We start from the raw sequence: 27,189 nt of genomic DNA, 5'->3' as shown, positions 1-27,189 counted from the left end.
TCATCCGAGCCTGACTTCCGGAACACCTGGAAGCAAAACAGCGAGGGGGCGGGGCAGGAGGGATTAGACGAGCAGGTCTGCGGTGCCTGCAGCGCCCCCTTGCGGCGGGAGGCCGGTGCAGCCTCCTCGGTGTGCCGGGTTCTGTCGCTCGCTCCGGCAGGTGCGGCTGCCCTTAAGGAGTGTCGAGTCCAAGGACACGCCGCTCGGAACGGGGGCCGCGGCCTTTTCCCGTACGTGCTGGGCCTTCAGCGTCCTCTCCCACCTGTGGGCCGAAGGGCAGGTGGCGGGGTCCCCTGGGGGCGTCTAGGAGGGAGCCCGGCGGCCGGGAGTGGGCGAAGCCGGCACCGGGCAGGCCCTCGGGGTGCCGGCCTGCGCAGCGGGGCCCCCTCGGTGCTGAGGACGTGGTAGCCAACCACGCGCCGAGTGACGGTCCACGTCAGACCCTCAGCCTCCTCTTCCTGCGGGTCTCCACGCCGTCCCCATCTCCTAACCAGGGACGAGGATCGGTGGACAGCCAGGCTCCACCCGGCCACTTGCGGTGGGCGGCCTCCCTTGAAGGCAGAGCGGAGGGTCCCCGAGAAGGACGAGGCGACCGTGGGAAGGACGCGGGCGCCACTCACCGACCGAGCTCGTCGGAAAGGCGGCATCGCTGACGAAGGAAGCCAGACGTGGGCCGGAGCTGAGAAACGGATTTTATTCAGTAACTGCTTCAGTGGGGGCAGCGCTGAGTTTTGAAAGGTGCAGAGGGGGTGGGCTCAGGTGAAAACCTGCGGATGGTGGTCAGTGTAGACGCACCGGATCAGCTGCCAGCGGCTGTCAGAGTCGGGGGTCTGCCCTCCGAGCCCCGGACGGCCTTCCGAGGGTGGTGTTCGGAGAAAGGGCTGCGATCCTGGAGAGGCTCCTGCAGGGGAAGGGGTCCGGGGGGCGGGGGGCGGGCAGGTGCTGGCTGCACAGTCAGTCCTCTTGGCAGCCCCGACGTTGCCTGACGGGAACGCACACGGAGGCGGGCGTCCTGGGACGCGGCGTCAGCTAGAAGCCCTGCTGGTCTCGGTCACGTCTCTGAGTGAGGGTGTTTGTACAGAGGTGGTTTCTTGTTTGTTTTTTAAAATTAAGTTTATTTGTTTGTGCCTGTGCTGGGTCTTCCTTGCAGTTTGGGCTTCCCTCCAGCTGCGGTGAGTGGGGGGCTTCCCTACTCTTTTGGGGTCTTGGGGTGCGAGTGGCTCACTTCAGTGGCTTCTTTTGACGCAGAGCACGGGCTTCTGAGCACAGGGGCTTCAGAAATTGCGGTACAGACGCTTAGTTGCTCCACGGGATGTGGGGTCTTCCCAGAGCAGGGACCGAGCCCGTGTCCCCTGCATTGGCACGCAGATTCTTCTCCACTGCACCGCCAGGGAACCCCCTAAGCAGAGATGGTGTGTGGTTCTCACAACCCAGCCCCAGCCCGAGAGGGGCCTTCCCTGACCCCACCAGCCCCGCCCCTGCTCCCCCGGGCCACTGCTGTCCACCTGGGGCAAGGTGGGCCGTGGTCACTCTTCCCTCTGCGGTGACAACATCTGTTGCAGTTGGGGTGTTGAGGTTCTAGGCCAAGGGTCCAAAGGCTCCCAGGGGCGTCTGCAGGAAGGACCACTCTCCAGGGACCCTCAGCGCCAGAGAGGCTGACCTTGAGCCCCCCGGACGGGGCCAGGCAAGCCCTGGAAAGTGCCAGGGAGAGGGGGCCGGTCTGCTGAGAACAGGCAGGAGGGCCAAAGGCTCAGCAGAGGCTGCAGGGAGGGCTGGACTCTCTGTTTTGCCTCCTTGGAGCTCGTCTGCCCGGAGAAGTAATGGATGGTGAAAGATGAAGGGTGGAACAGGGAGGGATGCTCAGTGAGGACAGAGGTGCCCGCCTCCTGAGAGGGAAGACAGGCGGGGAGGCCAGGCTGTAGGGACGCTGGGGTGGGTGGACAGCCAGGGGTGCGTTTGGGTGGACAGGTCAAGACACGCCCCGTCTGACGGGGTTGGGGATGGGAGGGGGGCTCCAGAGCAGGGGACACGTGTACACCTACGGCTGATCCGTGTCGGCGTGTGGCAGATACCGATACAGCAGTGTAATTATCCCTCAATTAAGAATAAATTTAAAAAATTGAAACAAAGAAAGAAAACCCCTCTGCATCAGACTCCCGGCGGCCCGCCCAGTGCTCCCCATCAAGGCTGCCCCTGGCGGTGCTGGAGAGGCCCCCTTCTCAAACACCGAGTGGGAGCCGGGCTGCTGCAGACAGCGGGGTTCTAGGAAGACGGCCCAGGGAGCCGTCACGCCAAGGCCAGGTTCCGGCAGAGGCTCTGCCAACGCGGGCCTTCCCCCGGGACTGCCAGCTGCCCCCACACCACGTGAACGCACGACCATCCTGGGGGTGTCTGGCGACAGCCTGATTCTGTGAGCTGTGCCCGACCTCTGACCCAGACAGCGCTCCAAGGGTCTGACCCCAAATGTGCAGGAATCCCAGCACCAAGCTGATCCTCTCGGAGGCCCCGGGTCCAGCTGCCTGGACCGGTCAGCACAGCCACGGGGTGTCCAGACGACGCACTCGTCAGAAGCTGCTGCGGAAGGACCAAGCAGACCTCCTGTGACGGAACAGCCTGATTGGTGGGGAAGGGAAGGAGGCCATCCGTGCGTCAGGAGGCCGGAAGTGACCACGTCTATGTAACGGTGGAAACAGCCTGGGAAGACGCACACCCAGTGGTCCCCATGGCTATAAGCAGGGCCGGGCTGGGGCGGGGGACAGCGGAGAAGCCGTCCTCTATGCTTCGTTTTCACTGATACGTGAATGGCCCTGAAAAGGTTCCCACTAGGGAATGAAGGGCCGTGCGCCTGCCCCCCGGGGCTGCCCAGGCCTCCTTTTCTCTCGGTGGATTTAGGGCCCCCAACCCAGCATGACCTCAGCTAGAGAGCGTTCCCTGAATTAGAGCCACAAAGACCGTTTCCCGACAAGGTCCACTCTGCGGGTCTGGCGGGGGGCATGTGTTTTGGGGTCGCCCTCCCTCCCGTGGCAGCTGCATTCTGAGGCCCCCCCGCCTGGTCTGCCACGCCCCCAGACCCCGTCCGGCTCCCCAGCCTTCTTATCTCTGTGCCCGCCAGGCTCCTGTCTTGGGGCCTCTGCCTGCCTGGGCTCTTCCTGCGTCAGAAACCCCAGGCGCTGCCGTCCTCACCCCAGGACTATGGCCCGGGCCCCCAGCAGCTCCCTTTGGAGCCCCTACCACCCCAAAATCCTATCGTTCACCTCCTTCTTTAAGGCCTGCCTCCTCCTGCCTCCCCCCAGCAGCACCTCGCCGGCGTGTCCCCTGCCAGCTGAACGCGGGTGGGGTGAGGGGACCAGGTGGGCAGAGTGAGATCACGGGCAGAGGAGCCGTGATGGGCCAGAGCGGGGTTCAGCCTGGACAGACGCGTCGGCTGGACAAGCCCCGGCCTCTGACCCCTGCAGCCCCAGGTCATCTGGGTGGCGGCCCCGGAGCCTGGGCGAGAGCCCTCGGCCCCCAGACTCCCGACCTAGCGGCCGCGTGGCAGCACGCACCTCCGCCAAGCCCCCGCGGCTCTGCAGGAGGAATCTGCGGGTCTCAGAGCAGAGCGGGCTGGGAGGAGGGGGTCAGAGGTGAGAGGCACCTCCCCTGGGGAGGGGGCAGGGCTGCAGCTGCGTGTGGTCTAACGGCCTCCACGCAGGAAGCAGCTGCCCCAGCCTGGGGCCCTGGGCGCCCCCTGAGCTGGGCTCCAGCCCCGGGGGGCAGGGTGTCTCCGGCTGAGGTCTCCTCGCCCGGGGCAGGGGTCCCCAGCCCAGCCAGGCCAGGCCCAGCCCGGCACTCATGGTGGGGGGGGCTGAGAGATGGGTGCCCCCGCGCGACCGTCAGCTCCTAAATCTGGAAGCCGCCTCATCCGCGCTGGAGGCCGGGTCAGCCCTGAGTCAGCGGCCGTGGGGACTCTCGGGAATTCCCTCCGCCAACGCTGGGACTGTCGGGGGGCGCAGGGGCCTGCCGTGGGGTGCGGCTGTGATGAGGCCAGCTGGGGAGTGGGTGCCCTGGGCGCCCCCCACCCCCCCACCCCCCGCCTGAAACCTCTCTGGGGACCGAGGGGCTGGGAAGGTGGAGCGGAAGCCCCAGGGAGGCCGCCTCTGGCCGGAGGTGGGAAGCGCCTTCCAACAATGGTCTGAAAATAGAACAGGCAGCTCCCGAGGAAGCTGACCCGTCAGGGGAAGGGGTGGGAGCAGGAAGGCTGCCCGGCCCGGAGGGGCCCCAGGCCTCAGTTTCTCCGCCAGCACCGCGCGGGTGTAGGGACATTTGGCTGAGGAAGCAGGCCTGGGGGCAGCCCCCCACGGGAGAGCCTCTCTGAGGGCACGCTTCCCACCAGGGATGGGGAAACAGACGGGGGTCCCATGTCGGCCGGCGCCCCCTCCTGTGCAGTGAGGGCTGGCACCCACCCACCCCAGCACCCAGGACCAGGCTCAGTGCCTCTGGGGACAGGACTGAGCCCGGGCCCACCTCCAGTGGAAACGCCAACCCACTTATGACACGCTGCTCCCACGCCTTCGAGAGCCTGCGAGGCGGCGGGAAGCAAGTGTCAGCCACAGAGAGCCGGGCGGGAGGAGCCGGGTGCCCCGGAACAGGGGCGGGGGGCGGGGGGCCGGACTCTTCTGCCTGCGGAACCCTGGGGCCCCAGGGAACACCGCTGGGGAAACAGGGCAAGCGGGCTAGGCAGCAGGGACCCCAGACCCAGTCCGACCCTCCCGACCTGTGCTTCTCCGGGTTCCCGGCTCCCTGGAACGGTGGAGGCTGAGCACCTCCACTGTGGCTGGGAAGCCCCAGGGGCACCTCGGGGGCCAGTCAGCAATGGTGGGGAGAAGAGGTCAGGGGTCAAGGGCACGGGGCTGGCAGGGCTGGGTCACTGGTGTCTGGGCCAACATCACGGGACGGGGGGCGGCCTGGGTGGGAGGGCTCCTCCAGGCCTGCACTGCCCTGCTCAGCGCACGGAGACCCTCAGCCCAGCCCCTCCTCCTCTCCCGTCCTCCACTGGCGGGCCGCACGGGGGCTCCTGTGACCACCACGGCGAGGACGGCGCCCCTCTGCCCAGGGCAGCCCCGGGTCCACACTCCCGACACCGCCGCGGAACCTCCCAGCCCCGCCGGCCGGGCTCCGGTTCCTTGTGGGGTTTGCTCAGGTTGCCTGCAAAGAGTATGCACCAGGTTTGAAATTGGGAAAATACCCTCACCTATTTTGCTTTCTTCTTCCTACTTTTCTTAAATGCAGATACACAGACAAACGTCCCAGAGGTTCCGACCCCCTTCCAGGCCCGCTTCTCCCAGTTGACACTTTTCTGTGGGAAGTGCCCTCACAGACTCACACTCTGTCACGTGTTCCAGTTTTGGCTCAGAAACGAGTCAGATGTCCCCAGGCTGGCTTGGTCTCCGTGATATTCTCAGGCTGAGCAGAGGCCGGTGGCGGGGGGGCGCCCCCAGGTGGCTGACCTGCAGGCCCCACAGGTCACGGGACTCTATTCACAGCTCCTGTTATCATCTCTCCTGGCCCAGGGCTCACTGGGCTCAGCTGTGCAGTTCTGGGGTGTATCTGTGTGCGTGCGCGCGTGTGCGTCTGTGTGTGTATCTGTGTGCGTGTGTGTCTGTGTGTGTATTTGTGTGTGTGTCTGTGTCCCCACGGGCATGCATGCAGTGAGGGAGACAGAGGCAGGCACAGATGGACGGGCTGCAGCCATCTGCGGTCACTCTGGTCTCTGTGTGTGTGTGTGTGTGTGCATGCACACGTGTGGGGCGGGGGAGGCAGGGACAGAGGGCCGCACGGGAGCACCGGCAGTCAGTCTGGTCAGGGGTTGGGACCTCCTTAGAGGCGGCTGCCCGCAGCTCGGGCCTCCTCACTGCAGGACACCGGGTTTCCAGGTCAGGAGGCAGAGAGACGCTGTGTAGCAAAAAGGGTGTGCCCTTCCCCGGTGGTCCCGCGGCTAAGACCGCACGCTCCCAGCACCGGGAGTTTGATCCCTGGTCAGGGAACTAGATCCCTTGGACTACAACTAAGACCCACCAGGGCCAAATGACCTTTTTTAAAAAAAAAATGACGGATGTGTTTGGTCTTTGTGCAGACCTCCCGGCAGGGAGATCCTGAAGCCTTGACGCTTCCTGAAGGACAGGGTGGCCTGCGGTTGGTCCTAACAAGCCCCCGTGGACCCCACCAGAGTTCACGCTAAGGAGGAGGCTCTGGGCGGGGCCTTGCGCGCCTGCGGGTGGAACCGCCCTCGTGAGGAGGGGGCGGAGCTTACAGCTGCACCCCACCCCCCAACCCGGAGGAGGTGGAGGCGGGGGGACCGGAGAAGGTCCAGTGAGGTCAATGGTCAATGGCCAGGGGCTGGATCGATCCTGTGTACATAATGCAACCTTGATAGAAACTCTGGAAGGAGCGCTCCTAGGAGCCTCCGGGCCGCTGCGGGCGCAGCTGTGCGGGGAGGATGTCTGCGCGGGGCGCGCATGGAGCTCTGCGCCCCGGCCCGCCCCACCCACGGCCTGTGACCAGGCCCCGGGCCTCCCCACGCCTTCCCCGTGAGCGCGCCCCGGGCCTCCCCGCGCCTTCCCCGTGAGCGCGCCCCGGGCCTCCCCGCGCCTTCTCCGTGAGCGCGCCCCGGGCCTCCCCGCGCCTTCTCCGTGAGCGCGCCCCGGGCCTCCCCGCGCCTTCCCCGTGAGCGCGCCCCGGGCCTCCCCGCGCCTTCCCTGTGACCGCGCCTCGGGCCTCCCCGCGCCTTCCCTGTGACCGCGCCCCAGTGGTTCCTGGGTTGCACCCTCAGTGACACGCTGCCCTGAGTATAAGTCGTTCCTGGAGCCTGTGCGTTGTTCTCTTTGAGTGAATCATTGAACCCGAGGTTGGGGTCATGAGAACCCCCAAATCTGCTGTCAGACAGGTAGATGTGTGGGGAGCCTGGGGACCTGGGGCTTGGAATGGGCTCCTGAAATCGTGGGGGGCCTCATGGGACCGAACTCTCACCCACGGGGTCTGCACTGACCCGGGTAGTGAGTGCTCAAGTCGAATTGAGTTGTAGGACACCCCGCTGACGTTGGAGAGGGACAGAGTTGGTTGGTATTTGGAAAAACCGAACAGCCCTTTTCGTGACCTGGCGAGGACGCCCCCCCCCAATCCTCTGGGGCCCCATCGTGCTTTGGTCTTGAAAATGGGACTCAGGGCCCGGCTGCCACTGACCACAGCATGTGGTAACAGCGATGCCCGCTGCTCAGAGGACGCAGCGGGTGTTCCAGTTTGGGGAGATTACGAATCGGGCCAAAATAACCTCCCGCGCACAGGCCTGTTGCTTGGACTGACTTCAGCTGCACAGTCACCCAGCCGAGGTTCTCTGTCCTCCGTTACTGGGAGGTGACAGAGCTGTGTCTCCGGGTCCTCGGCGGGGGCGTCCAGTGAAGGCGTCTGATGGCCTCACCCTGCGTCTGGGGCCGAAAAGAACACAAAACGCAGCCGTTTCCGTCGCTGTTGTTGTGGCGCGTGGGGGACATGAGACTCGCGTTTCCGCAGAGCAGTTTCTCACCATCCTTTTAAAAAAACCGATATACTGCTTATTGATAGGCAGTGTGTGTATATATTGGAGATGGAAATGGCAGCCCACTCCAGTACTCTTGCCTGGAAAACCCCGTGGATGGAGGAGCCTGGTCGGCTCCCGTCCAAGGGATCGCACGAAGCCAGACGACTGAGCTGCTTCACTGGTGTGTATTTCCGGTTGTTCAGCCGCTAAGCGGAGTCCTGCTCTTTGCCACCCAGTGCGCGGTAGCTCCCCAGGTTCCTCCGTCCATGGGCTTCCCCAGGCAAGAGCACTGGAGTGGGTCGCCACTTCCTTCTCATTCCACCCTGCAGTCTTCTTTGCTTTCTGGGCCGGCCTGTGTGTTGTGGGGTGTTTAGCAGCATTCCTGGCCGCCACATGCTAGATGCCAGTAGCAATTCTTTTTCTCAGTAGGACAGGGGAGAACCGCTCAGAATGTCCTCTTGAGCAGACCCACAGCATCAGCAGGGAGAGCTGCAGGGTTTCTGTGTAGGTCTCACACACCAGAGCATCGCTGGCTTCACTAGTGAGGAAGCCTCTGCTGTGCTGTCTGTAGCAAAGCCCACGTGGCTGTGTGAACAGGGACCGTTATCGCGGTCACTTACAACTCCAGACGGAAAGGCATGACTTGGCAAAAGAATTTTTAGTTTTGGATCCTAGAGTCAAGTGCAGTCATTGAGAGAGAAACGTCTGACCACAGCCTTTGTCCTTCTCCAAGCTGTGACAACCCAAAATACAAAACTGTGTCCGGTCTTGACCAAGTGTCCCCAGGCCCGAATCATCCTGGCTGAGATCCCCGCCCTCCAGCATCTCCAAGTCCCACGGGCAGGAAAGGTGTGTTTCTTTGCAGAATCAAAGGCATGTCTCCTGTGCTGACTGAGGGAAGGTGGCGAGTGGTCTCCCCGCCCCACAGGCACCCGTGAGAACTGGCTCTCAGAGCCTTGATCACCACGGGCCCGCCTCCTTTATAACCCACAGGGTTTGGGCCCCAGGCCTGGAGACAAGGCAGTGAGCATCTTCAGCAAGACGCTGGTGGCCACGAGCGGGCGAGCTTGCCATCGCCTGCGTCTCAGGTGCCCCGCCTGGGAAAGGGGGCCGAGTAGCACCTGGGTAGCCCGTGGGTACCAGTGTGGGGCGGGGCTGCAGACCAGGGGGGCAGCCAGCGTGCCCCTCCTGGCCGGCCGCCGCGGCTGGGCTGGAAATGCCGGGTGGGGCGGCTGCAGGACCCTCACCTGGGAGCAGGGGCTTTGCAGAGCGCCCAGATGCCGCCCGACTCCTAAATCTCAGTTCCCGCCAGCACTAACTCCCAGGGTCAGTGCAGACCACGTGGGTGGGGGCTCAGCCCCGCGAGGACCCCCCACAACTCCAGGAGCCCGTTCCAAGCCCCAGGGCCCCGGGTAAACACAGGAGAGGCGGTGGGCAGGGAGGTTGCAGGAGGGAGGGAGGTACCTTCTTTAGGAATCTTGATAGAATTGTTCTCAAGTGTGACTGGAGACCAGCTTTATTTCTCAGGAATATGTGAACCTGGGGCCACGATAACTGAGGTCTTTTCCTTTCACAGAGAGCTCCCCCGTGTGATCCTCAGGCAGCTCTGCTCGAATGGACGCAGAGAGGACCACACGCAGCGCAGCGCCCTTGGAAGCCCGACGCCGCTTCCTCTCTCTGCGGCCCCTTGCCCCTCTCCCAGGCTGGAGATGCGAGGGGCCCCTTCCCCGGAGCTGGAGCGGGAGGAGACTGCTAGGACACAGAGGGTTCCAGACGGGCCCCTGTCCCTGCCAGGCCACCACCTCCTTCGCCCCAGAAGCCAGGTGGGAACCAGCAGCCAGAGGCTCCCAGCCGCCCCTCCAGCCCCTGCTTCCTGGCGGGGCCCAGGCTGTGGGGAGCAGGGCGGCTCTGCCCTCCCAGGAGGGGCCTTGGCCCCGGAAGCTTCCCCGAGGGAGGGACCGGGGCCCGGAGCAGGTGCACACATCCCCCAACGAGGGCGGCCCCTCGCAGGCCTGAGTGCCAGCGCCAGCCCTTGGTTCCTCCAGAGCCCTGCTGGCCTGCCTGGGGCTGGGTGGGCGTGCAGGAGGAGTCCATGCATGCCGGCCCCCCAAGGCTCCAGCCCTCCACCTCTCAGGGGTTCGGGATCCTGAGGGTAACTGTGGGGATGCCGAGGGGTCGTAACTGCTGGGAGCCTCCCGGGCTGAAGCGGGCCCCTCGTCCCCTCCGCTGCAGACAGAGTCACTGATCTCCGGGCCTCAGTGTCCCTCTCTTTCCCCGGACCTTGGCCAGGATCACCTGAGTCTGCCCACGGCCTCCAGCTGTCTGGGAGGAGGGAGGAGCCGGGTGGACCCTGGGTGGGGAGGGGGAGCCCAGACTCCTCCCTGGGCACCAGCTCTACCCAGCTGGACAATGGGCAGGTCTGCCTGCCCCAGGCAGGGGCCTTGACGGTCACAAGCCTCTTCCCAGGGCAAAGAGGAGCCGTTTATCTGGTAACCAGCTCTGCCTTCCCCATAAAGCCGTCATAAAAGGGCTATTTGTCAAGGCCAACCAGGACCCGGAGCGGTGCAAAGGTCTCCGCAGCCGTTTAGAAACTGCACTCTCACGACAGTCCTGTGAGGTCAGCCTAGTTCCCTCCACTTTATTTCATTTTTAATTTGATTTTATAGCCTTGAATAGCTAATACGTTACATGGTCTGGCAGTGGCACTGACATAAAGAGGCTGACACAGCATCTCGTTTCTGTCCCTGCGGCGTCGGCCCCGCCAGCCACGGGCAACACTCGCCCTGGGTTTCCGTTTTACCCCCAGCCTGCCTTCTGCAGGTACAGACGTGAATACCGCCGTAGGTCCTCCAGGGATACCAAGCTCCGAGGATGCTCAAGTCCCTTCCGTAACATGGCACAGGGGACTTCCCTGGTGGTCCAGTGGTTAAGACTCTGCCCTTCTAATTCAGGGGGCCAGAGGTTCGGTCCCTGGTCAGGGAACTAAAATCTCATATGCCATGAGGCACAACCCCCCAAATTTTTTTTTAAATGGCACAGTATTTGCATGAAACCCACACACATATGCTGTCAATCATCTCTAGATTACCTGTGACACTTAAAGTGATATAATTGGCATGTAAAGAGCTGCCAGTGCATTGCAGCCCCGAGTTTTTGCTTTCTGGAACTTTTGAGAAGTTTTACCCCTGAATATTTTCAATCTGAGACTGGTTGCATCTGAGGATATGGAACCCAAAGACACAGAGCGCCAACTGCATACATTTTTATGTCCTTCCCTTCCTTACACTAAAGGTCGCACATCATGCCCTAGTTCTGCCCCGTGATATTCCGTGTATAACAGACCCTGAAGTCTTTGACATCAATGCATGGGACCGCTTGCGTTCTGTTTGCATGGCAGCGCAGTACTCCCCCATGCAGGCGTTCCACAGTTTATTCAGCTGGTCCTTTGATAATGACAATGTGGTTTCCCATCTTCCCTTATTACAGGTACTGCCACAACGGTGAGCTCATACACCCCCAACTTCACATGTGACCAGGTGCACATGTGGCAGAGATTTCCAGAAGTGAGTGACTGGGTCTGAGGTCAAGTAAGGTCCAAGGTAAGTATACAAGAAGCTGTCAGATACTGCCCCCCCGCACGCCCCCAGCAGTGTGCCCCAGGGCTCGTCCCCCCAGCCTTCCCATCCAAGGAAGCGCTCTGGCTTTCGGACCCTGGGAGATGAGCCGTGGTGTCGCGATGCCGTGGTAACGTGCGTTTTCTCCGCGGTGGACGCCTTTGCTGCATCTGTCATGTTGATGTCCTTTTCTGTGACTGATCTCTTCCTATCCTTTGCTCCTTTTATTTGTCTTTTACGTTTCTAGGAGTCCTTTGTGTACGGGAACAGTCCTAGTCTATTGTTTGCATGGTAACTTTGCTTATGGTGATTTTTGCCTGAAATCACGTTTTAGATTTTTTATTGTTCTGTGGCTGTGCTGGGGCTCTGTTGCTCCCCTGGGCTTTCTCTAGTTGTGGTGAGTGGAGTCTACATTGGTGTTCGCAGGCTTCTCATTGCGGTGGCTTCTCCTGTTGCAGGGCGCGGGCTCTAGGGCACGCGGGCTTCGGTAGCTGTGACGCACGGGCTTTTGTTGCTCCACGGCATGTGGGATCTTCCTGGACCAGGGACCAAACCCATGTCCCCTGCATTGGCAGGCGGACTCTCAGCCACTGTACCACCGGGGAAGTTATTAAGTCATTTTTATGAGTTTTGATTTTTCATCATAATTAGAAGAAACATTTTCCCACTGTGAAGTTTTAAAGGAAGTCACTCATGTATTCTTCAATATGTGAATGCTCTCTTAAACTGATTTTTTTGTTGTGGTGACATGAAAGTAACGTGTGACTCCCCATTTTAACCATTTTGGTGTCTCGGCTCCGGGGCATCAAGCGCATTCCCATTGCTGGGCAGCCCCTGCCGTCCATTTCCAGAACCTTCTCATCACTTCATGGTTTCTTTTAAAATAATAATTACTTGATCCCTTTGAGACGCATAATATTGCCGTACCCTGTAGGTGAACCATGGGCACAACTTTATCTTATCCTGAATGGTTGTCATGTTGTCTCAACATCACTTATTTAAAAAGCCTGTCTTGGGACTTGCCTGATGGTCCAGTGGTTAAGACGCTGTGTCCCCACTGCGTGGGGCTCCCAGTGCAGGTTCGAAGCCTGGTCTGGGAACTGGATCCCACATACCGCAACTAAGACCCACTGCAGCCTAATTAATTAATTAATTAAAAGTGAAAAGCCCATCTTAATTTGATTTTATCAAGCCCATCTTATTTTTTATTTAAAAAACTTATTTTAAAAAATTTTAAAAAATAAAAAATATACTCTATGTTGGAGAATTGATTAACATTGTTGTGTTAGTTTCAGGTATATAGCAACGTGACTCAGTTATACATGTATATGCATCTGTTCTTTATCAAATTCTTTTCCCATTGAGGTTATTAGAGAATATTGAGCAGAGCTCCCTGTGCTATACAGGGAGCTTGTGATACAGGTCCTTGCTGGTTATCTGTTTTAACTACAGCAGTGTGTACATGTCTGTACTAAACTCCCGGTATCTCTGTCCCCTTACACTTCCCCCGCCCCCACCCTGGTAACCATAAGCTCCTGCTTTAAGTCTGTGAGCCAGTTTCTGTTTTGTAAAGTTCGTTTATCAAGCCCATCCATTTTCCAGCTGGGGAAGCTGAGACCCAGAAGTGAACCCACGTGATCAGTCCCGGCTCAGCTGTGTCCTTCGGCTCCCACATCCACCTGCTGCTCCTTCTCTGCGCCCGGCGGCCGTGGCCCCGAGACCATTTAGACAGTGCCCTTGGTGACCACGTTAATACGAAGAGTCTGCAGGCCAGGAGGGAAACGAGGACACTGAGGACAGAGTCCATCACCCTGACCTCTCACCGTGGAGTCCTGCTGAGAGAGCCGCAACTGAGAACAGAGGGCATGGGCTGGGAGAAGGGGAAACACCTTTCAAATTCCAGCTCTGAAAACACCCTGCAGGGGCGAACGCGGCTATGTTTGTTGGCAGCTGTTACTGCTGCGAAGTCCAGCGTGCCCGGTGGCCCCCCGGGGCCAGGTCGCTCAGAAGGAAGCCCACCTGTCTGGGGGCTGCAGACGGGGGGCCCGAAAACCCCCTGGCACGTTCCCCGCTTGTTGCCGGGATACACTCTGAAAGGCCCAAGATGGTTCAGGCCCCCCGCCCCCACACCGGCCTGAGCGACTTTCCCTGCTCTCTCAGAACTCAGAAATGCGGCCTCATGGACGTAGCTCATTACTTCCGAGAAGGATCCAGAAACCGTCCAGGGATCCAGCCTCTCATCCAAGTGCTGGGGAGGGGGGAGTGGGTCGGGGCGTGTGACCGCACGGGTCAGCTCCCCAGCTTCCGTGCAGCAGGAGGGGGCCCTCCTCTCCCGACCTGGCCCTGGCCTGAGGCCGGGCAGCATTCTATTCTGCCTTTTCGGGGTCTACCTCCCCACAGCAACCATCAGCCGGGCCTTAGGTGGGCACTGTTTCCAGGCCAGGGGTCTTGGAGCCCCTTAACCCTGAGGCTCTGGGTTGAAACCATTTAACACCATTTTATCTTGTTCTCTCTACCCGTATCTTGGTCAAACCGGGAAATCAAAAGACAGGGGTGTCTATCATGTCATGGCTCTTCCCTCATTGGTGGGGCCAGCCCCCCCACCAAGACAGGGAGGTTGGTGTGCCCCCAGACCCACCTCCTCTCTTGACAAAACCACCAGACTGTCCCCAACAGGGGCTCCCCAACAGGGGTTTCTGCTGCAGCTAACCCTGGGGAGATCGGGGTCTCTGAGGGCCCTAGTGAATCTCAGGGACGAGCTGGCCTGGGAGGTGGGGGCGTTTAGGTTTGGGAGGCCAACTGGAGAATATGGATGTGGATTGCAGACAAGAGTTTGCCCTCCCGCGGAGCTGCCAGCGGGCAAGCGACAGGGAGACTGGGTGCTCCCGGCTCTCGACGTCTGGGGACTGCTGCCGCCACCGCGCGGCGCGCGCTGCACCTGCGGTCACAGTACTGCCGCTCCGCTCAGCGCAGGTGGGCTCGGGGGCGGAGCCAACGGCGGGCGGGGCCTGGGGGGGGCGTCGGCGCGCGGTGGGTGGTGCCTCGAGTGGGCGGGGCGCTGGCGCGCGCGGCGGGCGGGCGGGGCGGCGCGCGGTGGGCGGGGCGGCGTGACGCGCCCCGACGCCGATCCCGGAAGCGGTGTCAGATGCTGGGGAGCCGGGCGGGCGGGCTGGCGGCGGGCGGCGGGGGGGACTTGTTGTTCTCCGCGAGGTCGGAGCCCGAGCGCTCGGCGGAGGCGGCGGCCGACGGGAAGCGGGAGACTGAGCGCGAGGAAAGCGCGTGCCCGCGAGGAGCCGCCGCGCGCCCGCGCCCCCCGCGCGACGCCAGGTGAGGGGCGGCCGGGTGGGGCCGGGCGAGGGGCCGAGGGGCCGCCCGGGGGGCCCCCGCCGCCGAGTCTTCTGCCGCCTCGGTCCCGCGGCTGCTGGTGTCGGACCTCGGGACCCTGGCCTGGCCGGCGCACCTGCGATCGGGTGTCCTGCCCCGAACGCGCCGTGCGGGAGGGGGGCCCTTCCTCGGGGGCGCGCCCCCATCCCTGAGCCCCGGCCCGCGTCCGGGGGCGGCGGGTGCCAGGCGGGCCCGGGGATGGACGGGTGGGCAGCGCGGCTTTCCGGTGGGCCTGACGCCCCTGCCCGGCCCGCCCCACCTGTTCTGCTCTGCGGGTCCCCGGAGATGCGCTTGGGGGAAGCGGGGGCCACGTGCCGGGGAGCGCATGGCGACCCGGGCGACCCGGGCCTCGCGCACCTGGGCGCTGCCGGGTTCGGCGGCGCGGTCCCGCCCCGGCGGCGCTCAGGCCCGGCCTGCGCTGCCCGCGCGCGCCCGGGTCCCCGCCGCGCCGGACGTGCGCAGGGCGAGGAGCAGGGGCCTCGCTGACCGGGTCCCTGTCCGAGCAGCCGATCTGCCGGGGTTCACTGAGGGAGGCCTCGGCATGGGAGCTTGGGGTGGGGAGGGGGGCGACGAGCGCTTCACTTCCCGAAGCCCGTGGCTCGCGTCTCATCTTTCTCCTCGGTGAGTGGGGGTCTCCGCCTCTTCTAACTGGAAACAGAGGCCATTCGCTACTTCTGTTGAGTTCCGGACACTGCGCGGTTCCACACACCTGCCCCGCCACCTGGCCTCTGGTCTGTGTTGGGAAAGCACGGTCGCTCCGCCCTGCCCCCGCACCACCCCCCCCCGCCCGTCCCCTGCCCCCAGAAGCAGTGTCCTCACTCGCCACGTGTCCCGGAGCCCTCACCCAAGCGGCGCTCGCCCCTTCTGCTCACATTCCGGGAGCAGCCGGAGGCCGCGTTGCTGGAAGTCCCCTGCTCTCCCTCTTGTGTTAATGATTACGCTCTTGTTTACCTTCCCCACGGTAGGGTAGCCTAGAGAAGTGAGATCCTCCCCCTGACAGTTCATTCAGAGTTGGCTGCCACTCAGCCCCCCCTTGCCAGGTGTCTGTTCTCTGGAGGTCCCATGGTGACAGATCGGTGGCTTCCGGGCAGTGTGGCCTGGCTGCCCATTGCCGTCCCCTCGCCCCTCTGTTGGCATCGGCCAGGTTTTGCCAGCACAGGGGTTGCTACACAGGAGTCTTAATGAAGTGTTGCCGAATGCCTTGGCTGCCATCTCTGAAGCCCAGTCCCCAAGCCTGATGTCTTTGCTGGCTGGGGGTTGGGGGAGGGGGGTGACCCTTTTTAAAAAAGCATTTCTTTAAGCAGGTGGGAGGGCCTGGAACACTGAAGGTGGGCTGTGCAGGTGGGTAGGGGCACACCTGCAACTTGTTGCATTGTGGATGGTTGCCTCCTATCCGAGAACTTCCCTCCCTGGGTCCAGTAGGAATGTTTGAGCTCGGTAGAGGGTGTCTGCTCTTACAACTTTAAGCTGGACCTCTCGGTATTCCAGAATAAAACATTTATTAATTCAGAACCACAAGCGAGGCTTCTCGCCCGAGCGCGTTTGCGTCTCGTGCTTGAGCAGGGCTGGCCTTTAAGGGACAGCTTCCAAGTTCAGCATCGCTCACTTTCAAGGTAGTTGCTAAAAATGGGAGTTGAATCGCGGCTACTGGGGAAGTCGGCTCCAGGGCTTGCTGCGTTCCAGCCCTTTCTCCAGCCCTGCGGCTGAGGGCTGAGGCTGCTGCCAAGCGAGGTCGTTTTCCGGACCATTCTTTGTCTACTGCGGTGCGTGCTTTCACCCTCAGGCTCTGCCGTAGCTGGAGAGTTGTTTACAGTCTCAGGGAACCTCGGATTCCTGCCTGTGTCCTGGCTGTTCCTGAGTCTAAAGGTTTCTGGATGGACTTTCTGGGCAGCAGGTCCAGTCCGCACGGGAAATGGAGCCCCAGCCAGTGGGGACAGTCCTCTGCGTGGCTGCTCCTCGGGGCAGTAAACAGTGACTCACTCTCCACCCTGCTCCCCACCTCCCTGTTCTCGGCTGATGGAAGATGCATTGCTCCGGTATTTACTTTTGCTTTTTATAAGTCACAGACTCGTCATGTTTCCTCTTTCTTACAGTTTCAGGAAATTGAGAGTGTCATCTCACAATCGTAGGATTTTAGAGCAGGTAGAGATGAACCTGCGGGGTCTTAGTCTACAGAACAGTCTACAGGTTCTCGCTGAGGAAACAGCCCCACTCGCACTGCCTGCCTTTCCTCACTGCCCACCTGGGTGCCCTGGGCAGAGGGGCGGAGAGGAGACGGGGTGGAAGCTGCCCCAGCCCCCCCCTCACGCAGGCGCTGGCACCTGCTCATGCAGCAGACCTTCCACTTGCCAGGAGTCGTGGGGCGCGGGCAGGTGAGGGTGCCCCTGCCATCCATCCGGGCACTGCCCTGGCTGCGTGTTCAGGAGGGGGGCGCCCACCTCCTGCACGTGAATCGAGGGAAGGAAGGGGGCAATGGCGGAGGGACAGGCGCTCGGAAGCGGGAGGGTCCCTGGCACAGATGGGCGGGGGCTTCAGGAAGCTCGTGGGGGAGGCCTGGCATGGCACCAGGTGGCCCTGGGAGTGGCGGCTTCAGGAGGGACTCCCCCTGCCTGCTTGTGGGGGCTGAGTTTGAGGCACTGGGATGGGAATCCAGACCAGACTCGGGGGCCCATGCCCAGGCGGTGCTGAAGGGCTGCAGCATCACAGCGTATGCGGGCCAAGCCAGCAGGTGGGCGCAGAGGGGAGGGGAGGCCTGGGGCCGCCACCCAAGCTGGAGACCCAGGAGGAGCGTGGTGCAAGAGGGGACGTCTCTAGGACGGTGCAGGCTGGGGTGCTCCACGGCTATCGTATTCCTGGCTGGACAGAGAGGTGGGGCTGGTCGGAGCCCTGGTCGGCCCTGCTGGGCTGGGGGAGAGCAGAACCCCCCGCGGCGGGGGATCCAGGGGAGCAGGGGCCCTGCCTGAAGCTGGGTCGTGGGGGTGGGGCAGCGTTCAGCCTGCTGTCAGCCCGGCGGCCGCCTGAGTCACCTCTGGACGTGGCCAGGATGACACAGCTTCCTCAGGCTGCAAAGGCAAGGTGACCAGACGTCCTCCAGGCCAGGCAGACAGTCACGTCTTGCCGGAGGACAGCCAGCCAGGGCCAGCCTGCAGGCTGGGTGTGGGCCGGGCCGGTGGGGTGGCCAGCAGTGCGCGGTGGGACACACCCCATCTCAGGGAGCTGGCACAGGTGGTGGGCGCCCTCCGGGTTCTGGGACCTACCTCTGCTGGCTCCTTTCTGGGACGGATGAGCAGACGGGTGCTTGTCTGGGAGATAGGCACCTGCCGTGGGGCCAGCCCGAGGGGCAGTTGGCCGGGGGTCTCTCAAGAGGAGGCCCCGGTCCCCAGAGCAGAGGCAGCAGGCATGGTGGTTCAGGCTTTGGGGTTCACTCTGGGCTGCCGTGACGGTGACCTGTCCCCTCCCCTCAGATGCCCCCGAGGCCTGGGAGTGGAAGGTCCGCTCCGTCCCCCTCTCTTGGGTTGAGCGGCGCAGGCGTCGGGAGCCTGCCCTGCTCAACGTTGACTTGGCTTCTGCCCGGGCTCACGACCTTGGCATGCAGACTGGTCGTGCAGTCTGATGAGAGTCTGAGCCTCTCGAGGCCCCCTTTGCTCCTGGGGAATCTAAGCCCAGGGCTGCCCAGGTGGGTCGCGCTCCCGTTGACCACTGGCTGCGCTTATGAAGAGCGGGTTCCCTGGGCCGGGGCCCAGGGAGGGCTGGAGCACGCAGGGGCCGGCCAGGCCATGCGTCACCCCAGGAGCCAGATCTCAGCCGCGGCAGGGACAAGTGAGAAGGAGGGCAGGCAGAGAGCCTGGCCCGGGCTCACCTGCCTCCTGGAAGGGCCGTCCTGCGCTGTCAGACCCGGGCTCCCTACCCTGCCCTGTTTCTCACGGGCCCAGAAGGGGAGGGCTGCTCCCGAATTTCCTGCAGACCGTGTGGTCCCCGGGGTTGCCTCCGTCTAGGCTGCTGGGTGCCCCTTCCCTACAGGGGACGCCCTGTTTCATGTTCAGCTGGACATCGGAATGGAGTTTCTGGCTTTGGGTTGAAAAGCAGCGTCTTAGCCAACGGCTGGCTGGGAGGTGTTCCTAGGAGAGGTGCTGGCTGTCTGCGCTGGACCAGCGGCTCCTTGGGGCGGGAGAGGGAGCTGAGGCAGCCCCATCTGGGGTCCCAGCCTGCCGGTCTGGCTTCGTGGGTGATGCCGCCATGACGAGCCGCTGGCCAGGCTGTCGGGAAGGTCTGTGGAGGGTCCAGGCTCCGACGCAGCAGCGCTGGCCCTGCGCGCCCTGCCCGCCCCTGGCCACCGTCTCCCCCTGCTGGGTCCCCGCCTGTGAGCTCCGCTGGCCCGCACGGCTGCAGGGGTCACAAACACTCTTTCAGGGCGGCTCTTCCCCAGTCAGCTGTCCTACAGACTCTAGTTCACACCTGCAAAACCCTTCTCTGAACCTCTTTCCAAAAGCATGTTGTTGTTTTCTGAAGCCTGAAGTGACATCAGGTCGGTCTGGGGGTGTTTCAGGTGTTTTGGGGAGAGGTGAGTAGCCTGCCGCTGCCGTCCCCACACTGAGTCCACGGGAGGGCTCTCGGCCTGCCGACCCACAGCCTGACTTCGTCGTGAGCCCCGGGCCCTCAGCAGGTGGAAGCCGAGCGCTGACGCACCCGGGTCTGTGGGGGTCGTGACAGTGGGCAGGGCCGGCCGGCATCTGCTTGCCTGGGGCTCACCCCCCTTTCCCCTGGGGTGGGGGTCCTTGTGCAGACCCTGGGGTGAGCGCCCAGGGTCAGGGTGTATCTCCCGGTGTCACCAGAGTGGCCCAGCTGAAGAGGTTTGGCACTGGGCCCTTGGTTCCGAGCCCCACATTTTTCAGAAGAGAAAACCAAGAGCCACAGAGAGGAGAGGGTCTGTCACCCCCAGCTTGTCTCAGAGGCTGGGATCCAGCCCCTTGGCTCCGTCTGTTCGAGTGGGGCCCTAAGGACTGGGTAAAGCCCCCTGAGGTCAGGCCCCGGGGGAACCCCAGCCAGGCTGCACTCCCCCGTCTCTGCCAAGGCTCCTCGCCCTGGGCCTGGGCCCGGAGGCCAGGCGGACCCGGTGGGCTCGGCGCGGGCAGACGTGGGGCCTGGGGTCTGCCCCAGCGGACTTGACCCGGTGGACGGGGGTCCTGGGCCCTGGGTGCCCTGCCGGGTGACATCACGGTGGGCAGGTCCCCAGGGGAGGCATCCCTGGGAAGGCGCTGGAGTCCCGGCCAGGCTGGCAGGTCCCTGAGGGTCTGCTTGGTCCAGCGCAGGCCCCCTGCCCTTCCTTTTCCCACCGGGGGTGGGCGGGGCCTCCGCCTGTGGGAATGTGAGCCCAGCTCTGTAAACAGCTGGTGACTCACCGCCCAGCTATGCCCTGGCGTGCTGGGAGCGGGCTGGAATGATAGCGGCCCCTCCTCGCTCAGCATGGAGAAGTTTCTCATGGCCTCTCAGCCGCCCGGCCCGCCGGCCCTCCCAGTGGCTTCTCCAGGCCCAGACTGACCCCCGAGCCGGGGAAGGGTGGCCCAGAGGGCGTCCTGGGTACCCAGGGGTCAAGCCGCAGTCAGGCTGCAGCTCTCACCGCCTGCTGGGGCCGCGGTGGGCACATGCGCAAGCCCACGAGGGCCTGCCCCCAGGGCTGGGAGAGCAGATGGGGCACAGGCCGGGGTGCTGAGATCCTCTGGTGCTGAAGGGTGGACGGGCTGCCAGAGGCGGGGCCGGGGCCTGGGGGTGCCGGCGGTGCCACCGTGAGGGTCTCGGGGCTCCAGGGGAAGGCGGCCCAGCGCGTCTCCCTCACCTGGAGACGGGGCCCCTGCTGAGCCTCCGTGTCCGCCCCCAGAGCCTCCTCGGCATCTCTGTCTGCTCAGCTCCCCTCGGGGTGCCCGTGAGCCCGAGGCCCGTGCGTGCGTTGGGGCCGGGTCTTCCGCGCGCCTTGCCCGGCTGCAGGCCTGGGGGCCGCTTGCCCACAAGGGCCCCGCACTGTGCTGTCAGTGCGGCCTGCCCAGAGCCGTTGTTGCTGTGGGCTTCTCCGTTTCCATGGCGACCATCAGGGGCTGGCTACGTCCCAAGGTTGCCATGGCAACTATCAGAGGGGAATCATGCTTGGGATGCTTTGGCTGGCTTTTTCATGAATGATTAGAATGTGTGACACAATGCAGACGCGAAAATGAGAAGGGCGGGCGGTGGGGGCTGGCGGGTGGCGGGCGGCGGGGACAGCTCCCGCCAGACGGTCGGTGGGCGCTGGAGGCAGCGACTCCCGCTCCCCCAGTCCGGGGCTGGCCCGTGTCGGGAGCCCCCACCCACCCTCTGGGCCTCGGGTCATGGCTGTGGGGCAGCCTCAGTGGAGGGGGTGATGTCACCGCTGCAGTGCCCTTGGAGGAGGTAGGTCTTGCGGGGAGGGTGAGGGCGAGCTCAGCAAGGCTGCAGTTCCCCAAAGGGGGCCTTCCTGTCGGGGGCCAGGTGGGCCCAGGGCGACAGGGTCCTGCCAGGGCGGGCGCGTCCCTGGGGCTGGCGTGCTTTTCGGCTGAGATGTGGCCTCCCGGGAAGGGACTCTGCTGCCGCACACGTGGAGCCCTGGGCGAGGCATCCCACGCGCTGCCCCGGTGCCGCCGTCCAGCTCAGGGCAGGGAGCAGCCACGGCTCCTGCCTGGTGCCGGCCCTTGGCACTGGCACTCGTGGCCGGGGCCCTGCGGGCGCGACAGCCATGTGACTGCTGGACCCCGGACGAGGTGCGTCCAGGCCGCCCCGAGCGTGGATGCTGGACTGGAGGGCGTGACCCGGCGTGCCCTCCGCCCTCGGCAGAGGCTCAGGCCCGCCGGGATGCCCTTGCTTTCAGGGCGCTGTGACCGGATGGTGCGGACTGGGGAGCAGAGCCTCCCTGGTGCCCCTGCAGGGGGCCGTCCCCACGCGGGTCACTTGTGACGGCGGCCTGTCCCCCCGGCCCCTGCCAGAAACTGACTGCACTCGTCTCTCTGATTTCCAGCTACCATTTCCAGGTGGTTCTGTCCGGGTGACTGTGCCCAGGTTATGACGACTAATCCCAAAGCGAACAAGGCGTTGAAGGTAAGGGAGGGTGGGCGCAGCCCCTTCTCTGCCCCGGGACCGCCCTGGCGTGTGCGGAAGGGCGCCAGTCAGCAAGGTGGGGAGGGGGCCGCGGGCCAGAGGAAGTACCTGAGGGAAGCGGGAAAAGTCAGGGCTGCGGCCTCAGGAGACATTGGGGTAGAGGGGTGGGTGCCTGCCGGCAGGGATGTGCTTATCAGCCCAGCACCTGGATGTGGGCAGCGCGGCCTCTGGTCCTGCAGAGCCCCCTGGGGCTGGCGGGAGTTGGTTCTCCGTGTGTGTGTGTGTCTGTGTGTGTGTGTGTGTGTGTGTGTGGCCTGCAGACCTCCAGGCCCCTGCTGGGTCAAGGTGGCCTTGGGGACACCCCGTGGACCCGAGGGGCAGGCAGGGCAGGGCTGGGCTAACGAGCCCAGCAGCCTGCACCAGGTACTGGAGGTCCCCAGAGGGCAGCATAGCTGGGTGGGCCTCGCAGGGTTGAGATAGCCGGCTCACAGCAGGCCGTAGCCAACGGCCCCCTCAGGATGCCCTGCGCCCCGCATGGTATGTGCCCGACGCCCGGTGAGGCCGTGGTGCCCATCCCGTGCCCGGTGGGGGGGCAGCCTGGGGGGCAGAGGGGCTCGGCCCCTTGCACCACTCACAGCCCGAGTACTGGCCCCCGGAGCTGACCCCGCACCGCGGCCCCGCAGGTCAAGAAGGAGGCGGGCGAGAACGCCGCAGCGCTCAGCGACGATGAGCTGGTGTCCATGTCGGTGCGGGAGCTGAACCAGCACCTGCGGGGCCTCACGCGCGAGGAGGTGGTGCGCCTGAAGCAGCGGCGCCGCACTCTCAAGAACCGCGGCTACGCGGCCAGCTGCCGCATCAAGCGCGTGACGCAGAAGGAGGAGCTGGAGCGCCAGCGTGTGGAGCTGCAGCAGGAGGTGGAGAAGCTAGCCCGCGAGAACAGCAGCATGCGGCTCGAGCTGGACGCCCTGCGCTCCAAGTACGAGGCGCTGCAGACCTTCGCCCGCACCGTGGCCCGCGGCCCTGTCACGCCCACCAAGGTGGCCACCACCAGCGTCATCACCATCGTCAAGTCCGCCGAGATGGCCGCCTCCGCCTCCGTGCCCTTCTCGGCCGCCTCTTAGTGCCCGCCCGGCCGAGGGGCGCGGTCCCGCGGAGAGTGGACCCTGTGAACTCCTGTGGGCCGGCAGGCGGGAACAGAGGGCGTTCCGCGCGCCGCCCGCCCTGCACACTCGCACGCGCACGCGCACCGCACGCCCCGCCTGCCCCGGGCTCCGCCGCCCACTCCGGGCCGTCTCCCGCTTCCGGCTGCCTCCCGGGTTCTCTGTCTGGCGCCGGCAGGGGCAGGGTGTGTGGACGGAGGCTCTCAGGAGGCCCCCAGCCCAGACGTCTTCCACCCCTCCCTCGAGCTGCTCGTCTGCACGCGGCAGCGTGTCCACACCCCGCACGGGCCAGCACCCCTTCAACACGCCAACTGCGCCTGGGCGCCCGGGAGGAACCGCCCCCTGCGGGGTCCAAACACTGTGACCCTGCTGCAGCCTTGGCCAGTGGCCCAGACCCCCTGAGTGGGCGGAGGAAGGGCTGAGTGCGTGCGCCAGGGTGTGCCAGCCTGCACACACCTGTGCGTGTGAACATGCGCACATGTGTACCTGCCGTCCTGCCGGGCGCCAGCCGCTCTGGGGGCCTCCGGGAGCGGGAGCGGCTTGTTCCTGGGGCACGTGCAAGCTTTGGGTTTCCTCTCCCTGTCGGGTGACCCAGGGGCGGTCCCCAGCGAGGAGCAGCAGCCGCCTGGCCAGGAGAGGGGAGCCCTGGGGGCAGGCGGGGGGGGGCACATTCTGTGGGGAGCAGGTGTGAAGTTGGCAGTAGCCGAGGTCCTGCTGGATGAGATGGAAAGCAGGGAGGAGTGTTGATGGTGGGGGAAGGTGAGGATGGGGGTGGGGAGGCCGCAAGGACCTGCCTCCCGGGGCACTCGGATGGTCGGCCAGCAGAGGACGTGGGACTCTGTCACCTTGGTGCTCAATCGCTGCCTGGAACCTTCACCCACTCTCCCTTCTTGGCACTCAGAGCCACTGATGATCCGGCGGCCTTTGCTGGGTGTCCCTTCCCTGAGCGTGGCCAGGCTTGGCCGCCCCTTCCTGCCCTTCTTGGGAAAGGGCTGGGCTGAGAGGCGGGTGGTGGGTGGGCGGTGAGCCCCAAGCCCCCCGCAGGCCGGAAGCCCTGAGCTGCAGCTCTGGCTCCTCGGCTTGCTTCCCACCGTTAGCCCACCTGGGAGGAGGAGGTGGCGTGTGGGAAGGGCAGAGGGCCCCAAGGGCTGCAGATGGAAAGCGTCCCCCTGTCTGGGGGGAGGCGCAGCCTCGGGGACGTCTGGGTCCCTTCAGAGCCAGGCGGGCATGTAGAGAAGCTGTCCATACCATAGCCATGGTAGGTAATCCACATTGGATATCAATAAGGACCATGGGGATATTTAAAAGAGAGAAAAGTATATATATATAAAAAATTATACACATTTTATCGTGCAGATTTTCGTACCTTTTCTTCCTATTTGATACTGTAAATCTCTATAGAGCAGAGCTCCCTGGTAGTGCGGGTGGGGGAGACCCCCTCCCACGCCTGGCCTCTCAAGTCGGCCGCCCACCGCCCAGTGCTGCCCTCGGGCCTCCGACCAGGCCTGGGAGACCCGTGTGCCCCCTCCTCCTTCCAGAGCGCTGGAGTTTCATTGTCACAGTTTTAATATATGGGTTTTTTTTATTTAAGAAGACAGCCCCGTCCCCCTGTTCCCGGGCGACAGGGCCCTGCGCGTCAGCTCCACACCCGTCTCCCACACCTCCGGCCACTCAGCAGTTTCATTTCAATATTTATTTTTGTGCTGCTTTTATCATGATATAAATTATTGAGAAGAGACCCTATGTTGTGGCCCCGAGGTGCGAAGCGGCCCACCCGGCCGGCCACACCTAATTTATTGCTGTACATCTCTGCTGTGACGCTTTTGTACCTTTCAATAAAGAGTTTTCTGGTTTTACGTCGTCGTACCGCTCGGGGCCAGCCGTCTGCCCTTCCCCCGCCCGAGGGGGCTGTCGGCGCGCTGCACGTGCCCCACATAGCCGTGACCACGCCCCCGGGGCCGGGCTGCGTGGGGCGGGGCCAGGCGGCCGGGGGTGGGCTCCCCAGGACCACACTGCCCTGACCGGGAGACCCCGTCGCAGACGCCCGCTCAGCTGTTTTGGCTGGGGCTCGAGTGGGCCCACAGGAGGCGGCAGAGCTGGGGTCTGCCCGGGGTGTGGGGGAAAGCAAGGAGGCAGGCTCCTCTGAAAGCCAGTGCCGGGGCCCAGCCAGTCTGGGTATGCTGGGGTGGGGTGCCCGTCGTCCTCAGATGCTGCCCCCTCCGCGCCCCCACGGACCCGCGGAGGGACAGGCAGGTCAGCACTCGGCCTCTGGAGAGAGTCAGGCTTGCAGGAGAGCTGCTCATCGGCGTTTCTGACCGCTGGCGGCCCTCTCGCCCACCCCTGCCTGAGCTGACCCAGGCGGCACCTGGTAACCCAGGGACTCTGCTTTAGTGCCAGCCGCTTCGCGCGAGTCCACGCGTGGCCTCCGCCGGCTCCTTCCCGCGCGCGCCCTGAGCGCCCTTCCGTGGAGTCAGGTGTGGGTACAGGTGCGCTCAGCTCCCCACGGCCTTCTCAGCGAGGCTGGACCCCCCCCCCCCCCCCCCCCCCCCCCCCGGCCTGCTGCTTCTCAGCACCTGCAGGACGGCCCGGAGATCAGGGCAGGCAGCAGCCGTGGGTGTGGGCAGGGGAGGCATGGAGCCAGGCAGGTCAGGAGGGCCTGGCCGCAGGCGAGGGGCTACGGGGCAGAACCGGAGTGAGCCGCCCCCCTGCTTCCCGGCTCTGTGACCTCAGGCAAGTGGCTCAACCTCCCTGAGCCTTTGTGAGGTGTGTGTGTGTGTGTGTGTCTGTGTGTGTGACACACAGCGGGTGCTCCCCGAGCGCCCCACCGCCAGGACCCCACCATCCTTGGGGGCTCCGGGAGGAGGCCTGGCCCATGGGCTCCCGAGCGCCCCCGCCACCAGGACCCCATCACCCTTGGGGCCTCCAGGAGGAGGCCTGGCCCACGGGCTCCCCGAGCGCCCCCGCCACCAGGACCCCACCACCCTTGGGGGCTCCGGGAGGAGGCCTGGCCCACGGACTCCCGAGCGCCCCCGCCACCAGGACCCCACCACCCTTGGGGGCTCCGGGAGGAGGCCTGGCCCACGGGCTCCCCGAGCACCCCCGCCACCAGGACCCCACCACCCTTGGGGCCTCCGGGAGGAGGCCTGGCCCACGGGCTCCCGAGCGCCCCTGCCACCAGGACCCCACCACCCTTGGGGGCTCCGGGAGGAGGCCTGGCCCACGGGCTCCCCGAGCGCCCCCGCCACCAGGACCCCATCACCCTTGGGGCCTCCGGGAGGAGGCCTGGCCCACGGGCTCCCGAGCGCCCCCACCACCAGGACCCCATCACCCTTGGGGCCTCCGGGAGGAGGCCTGGCCCACGGGCTCCCCGAGCGCCCCCGCCACCAGGACCCCACCACCCTTGGGGGCTCCGGGAGGGGGCCTGGCCCACAGGCTCCCCGGGTGCACAGCTGTGGACGACTCAAGCCGCAAGGAGGTCCCTGCGGACAAGGGCCTCCGGGCTGCCCCGCCCCCGGCTTGCCACAGAGCCTGGGCACCAGGCCCCTGTCCTACGGCCTCCAGAAAACCTCCCTCCTGGGCCGGCAGGTCTCTGGGGAGCCCTGTGGCTGCTCCCAGAGCAGCTGACAGACGAGGGGCCTCCCCGAGCTGGGTCTGACAGCCGCAGAGGGCGATAAGGCAGGTGGGGACTTCCCAGGGGGCGGCAGGGAGGAGGCCGGCCTATCTTATCAGGCAGGCGGGCTGGGCCCTGGGAGAGGCTGCTGGCCTTGAGCCCCACGTCCCCAGGTCCAGGGGTGACCCGCTCTGGCCCGGACACCGCAGGCCGTTCCTGCCTGGCTGATCCTCTCTGAGCCCCTCGGCCCTTCCCTTTGTCCCTGGTGACGTGGGAGCCAGCGACCAGGAGGCGTGGGGGTGTCGCGGCTGGGTGGTGCCCGGGCCTTCCTGCCCACCCAGCCGGGCCATGGCCCCCGCCCTTCTCCTTCCCCCAGACACACTGGACCGACTCAGCCTCCTGGGCGGCTGCCGCCCCTCCCCACGTTCTGACCCCTGACGCCTGGGGCCCACCCTCACTTGCCCCGCTTCTGTCCCCCCTCCCAGGTCCCAGGCCTCCCCCGCGCACCAGCCTGGCACGGGAAGGGGAGAGGCCAAGGAGGCGGCTCCAGGGACCAGTCCCCTCCTTGGCCTCTGGGTTCTGCACACCCAGCCTCATGAACCCATCCCGGGCGGGGAGGCACAGGGCCTCGAACCGGGAGAGCGGAGGCTCTGGATATCAGAGCCCGCGAGGGGCAGGCCACCCCATCTCAGGTCCAAGCCCCTTGCCCGCCTGCTTGGAGCTGTGACTGTGGCCGGCCGCCCCGCGGTGGACAAGACCCTCCCCGCAGCA

At 64.6% G+C, this 27,189-nt stretch overlaps 2 protein-coding genes across 4 annotated transcripts; both read left to right on the top strand.

Annotated features, from left to right (window-relative positions):
- The first annotated feature begins 14,298 nt into the window (after positions 1-14,298).
- Positions 14,299-24,662, top strand: MAFK (MAF bZIP transcription factor K). 3 transcript variants are annotated; one of them, XM_043915461.1, is made up of 3 exons: positions 14,299-14,493; positions 21,569-21,648; positions 22,332-24,662. In XM_043915461.1, exons 2-3 carry the CDS (start codon positions 21,613-21,615, stop codon positions 22,767-22,769), a joined length of 474 nt encoding a protein of 157 aa, XP_043771396.1. In that variant the 5' UTR covers positions 14,299-14,493; positions 21,569-21,612; the 3' UTR covers positions 22,770-24,662. The 3 variants fall into 3 exon arrangements, with proteins under 3 accessions (XP_043771396.1, XP_043771395.1, XP_043771397.1); XM_043915460.1 differs by lacking the exon at positions 14,299-14,493 and adding an exon at positions 16,436-16,586; XM_043915462.1 differs by lacking the exon at positions 14,299-14,493 and adding an exon at positions 18,329-20,967.
- On the top strand, positions 21,926-27,189 carry LOC122701963 (basic proline-rich protein-like). Its single transcript, XM_043915459.1, has 2 exons — positions 21,926-21,931; positions 25,572-27,189. The coding sequence occupies exon 2, from the start codon at positions 25,681-25,683 to the stop codon at positions 26,461-26,463; it is 783 nt and encodes a 260-aa protein (XP_043771394.1). The 5' UTR covers positions 21,926-21,931; positions 25,572-25,680; the 3' UTR covers positions 26,464-27,189.

Source organism: Cervus elaphus, chromosome 10 (assembly GCF_910594005.1).
Source record: "Cervus elaphus chromosome 10, mCerEla1.1, whole genome shotgun sequence".
In the NCBI taxonomy this organism is placed as follows: domain Eukaryota; kingdom Metazoa; phylum Chordata; class Mammalia; order Artiodactyla; family Cervidae; genus Cervus; species Cervus elaphus.
The sequence above is the reverse complement of the archived record's forward strand: the minus strand, read 5'-3'. Positions and strand labels throughout refer to the sequence as shown.

Coding starts and splice junctions, on each gene's coding strand:
- LOC122701963 (XM_043915459.1), top strand. CDS start 25,681: ATGGGCTCCCGAGCGCCCCCGCCACCAGGACCCCATCACCCTTGGGGC.
- MAFK (XM_043915460.1), top strand. Junction 21,649..22,331: donor AAGCGAACAAGGCGTTGAAG/GTAAGGGAGGGT, acceptor GCGGCCCCGCAG/GTCAAGAAGGAGGCGGGCGA.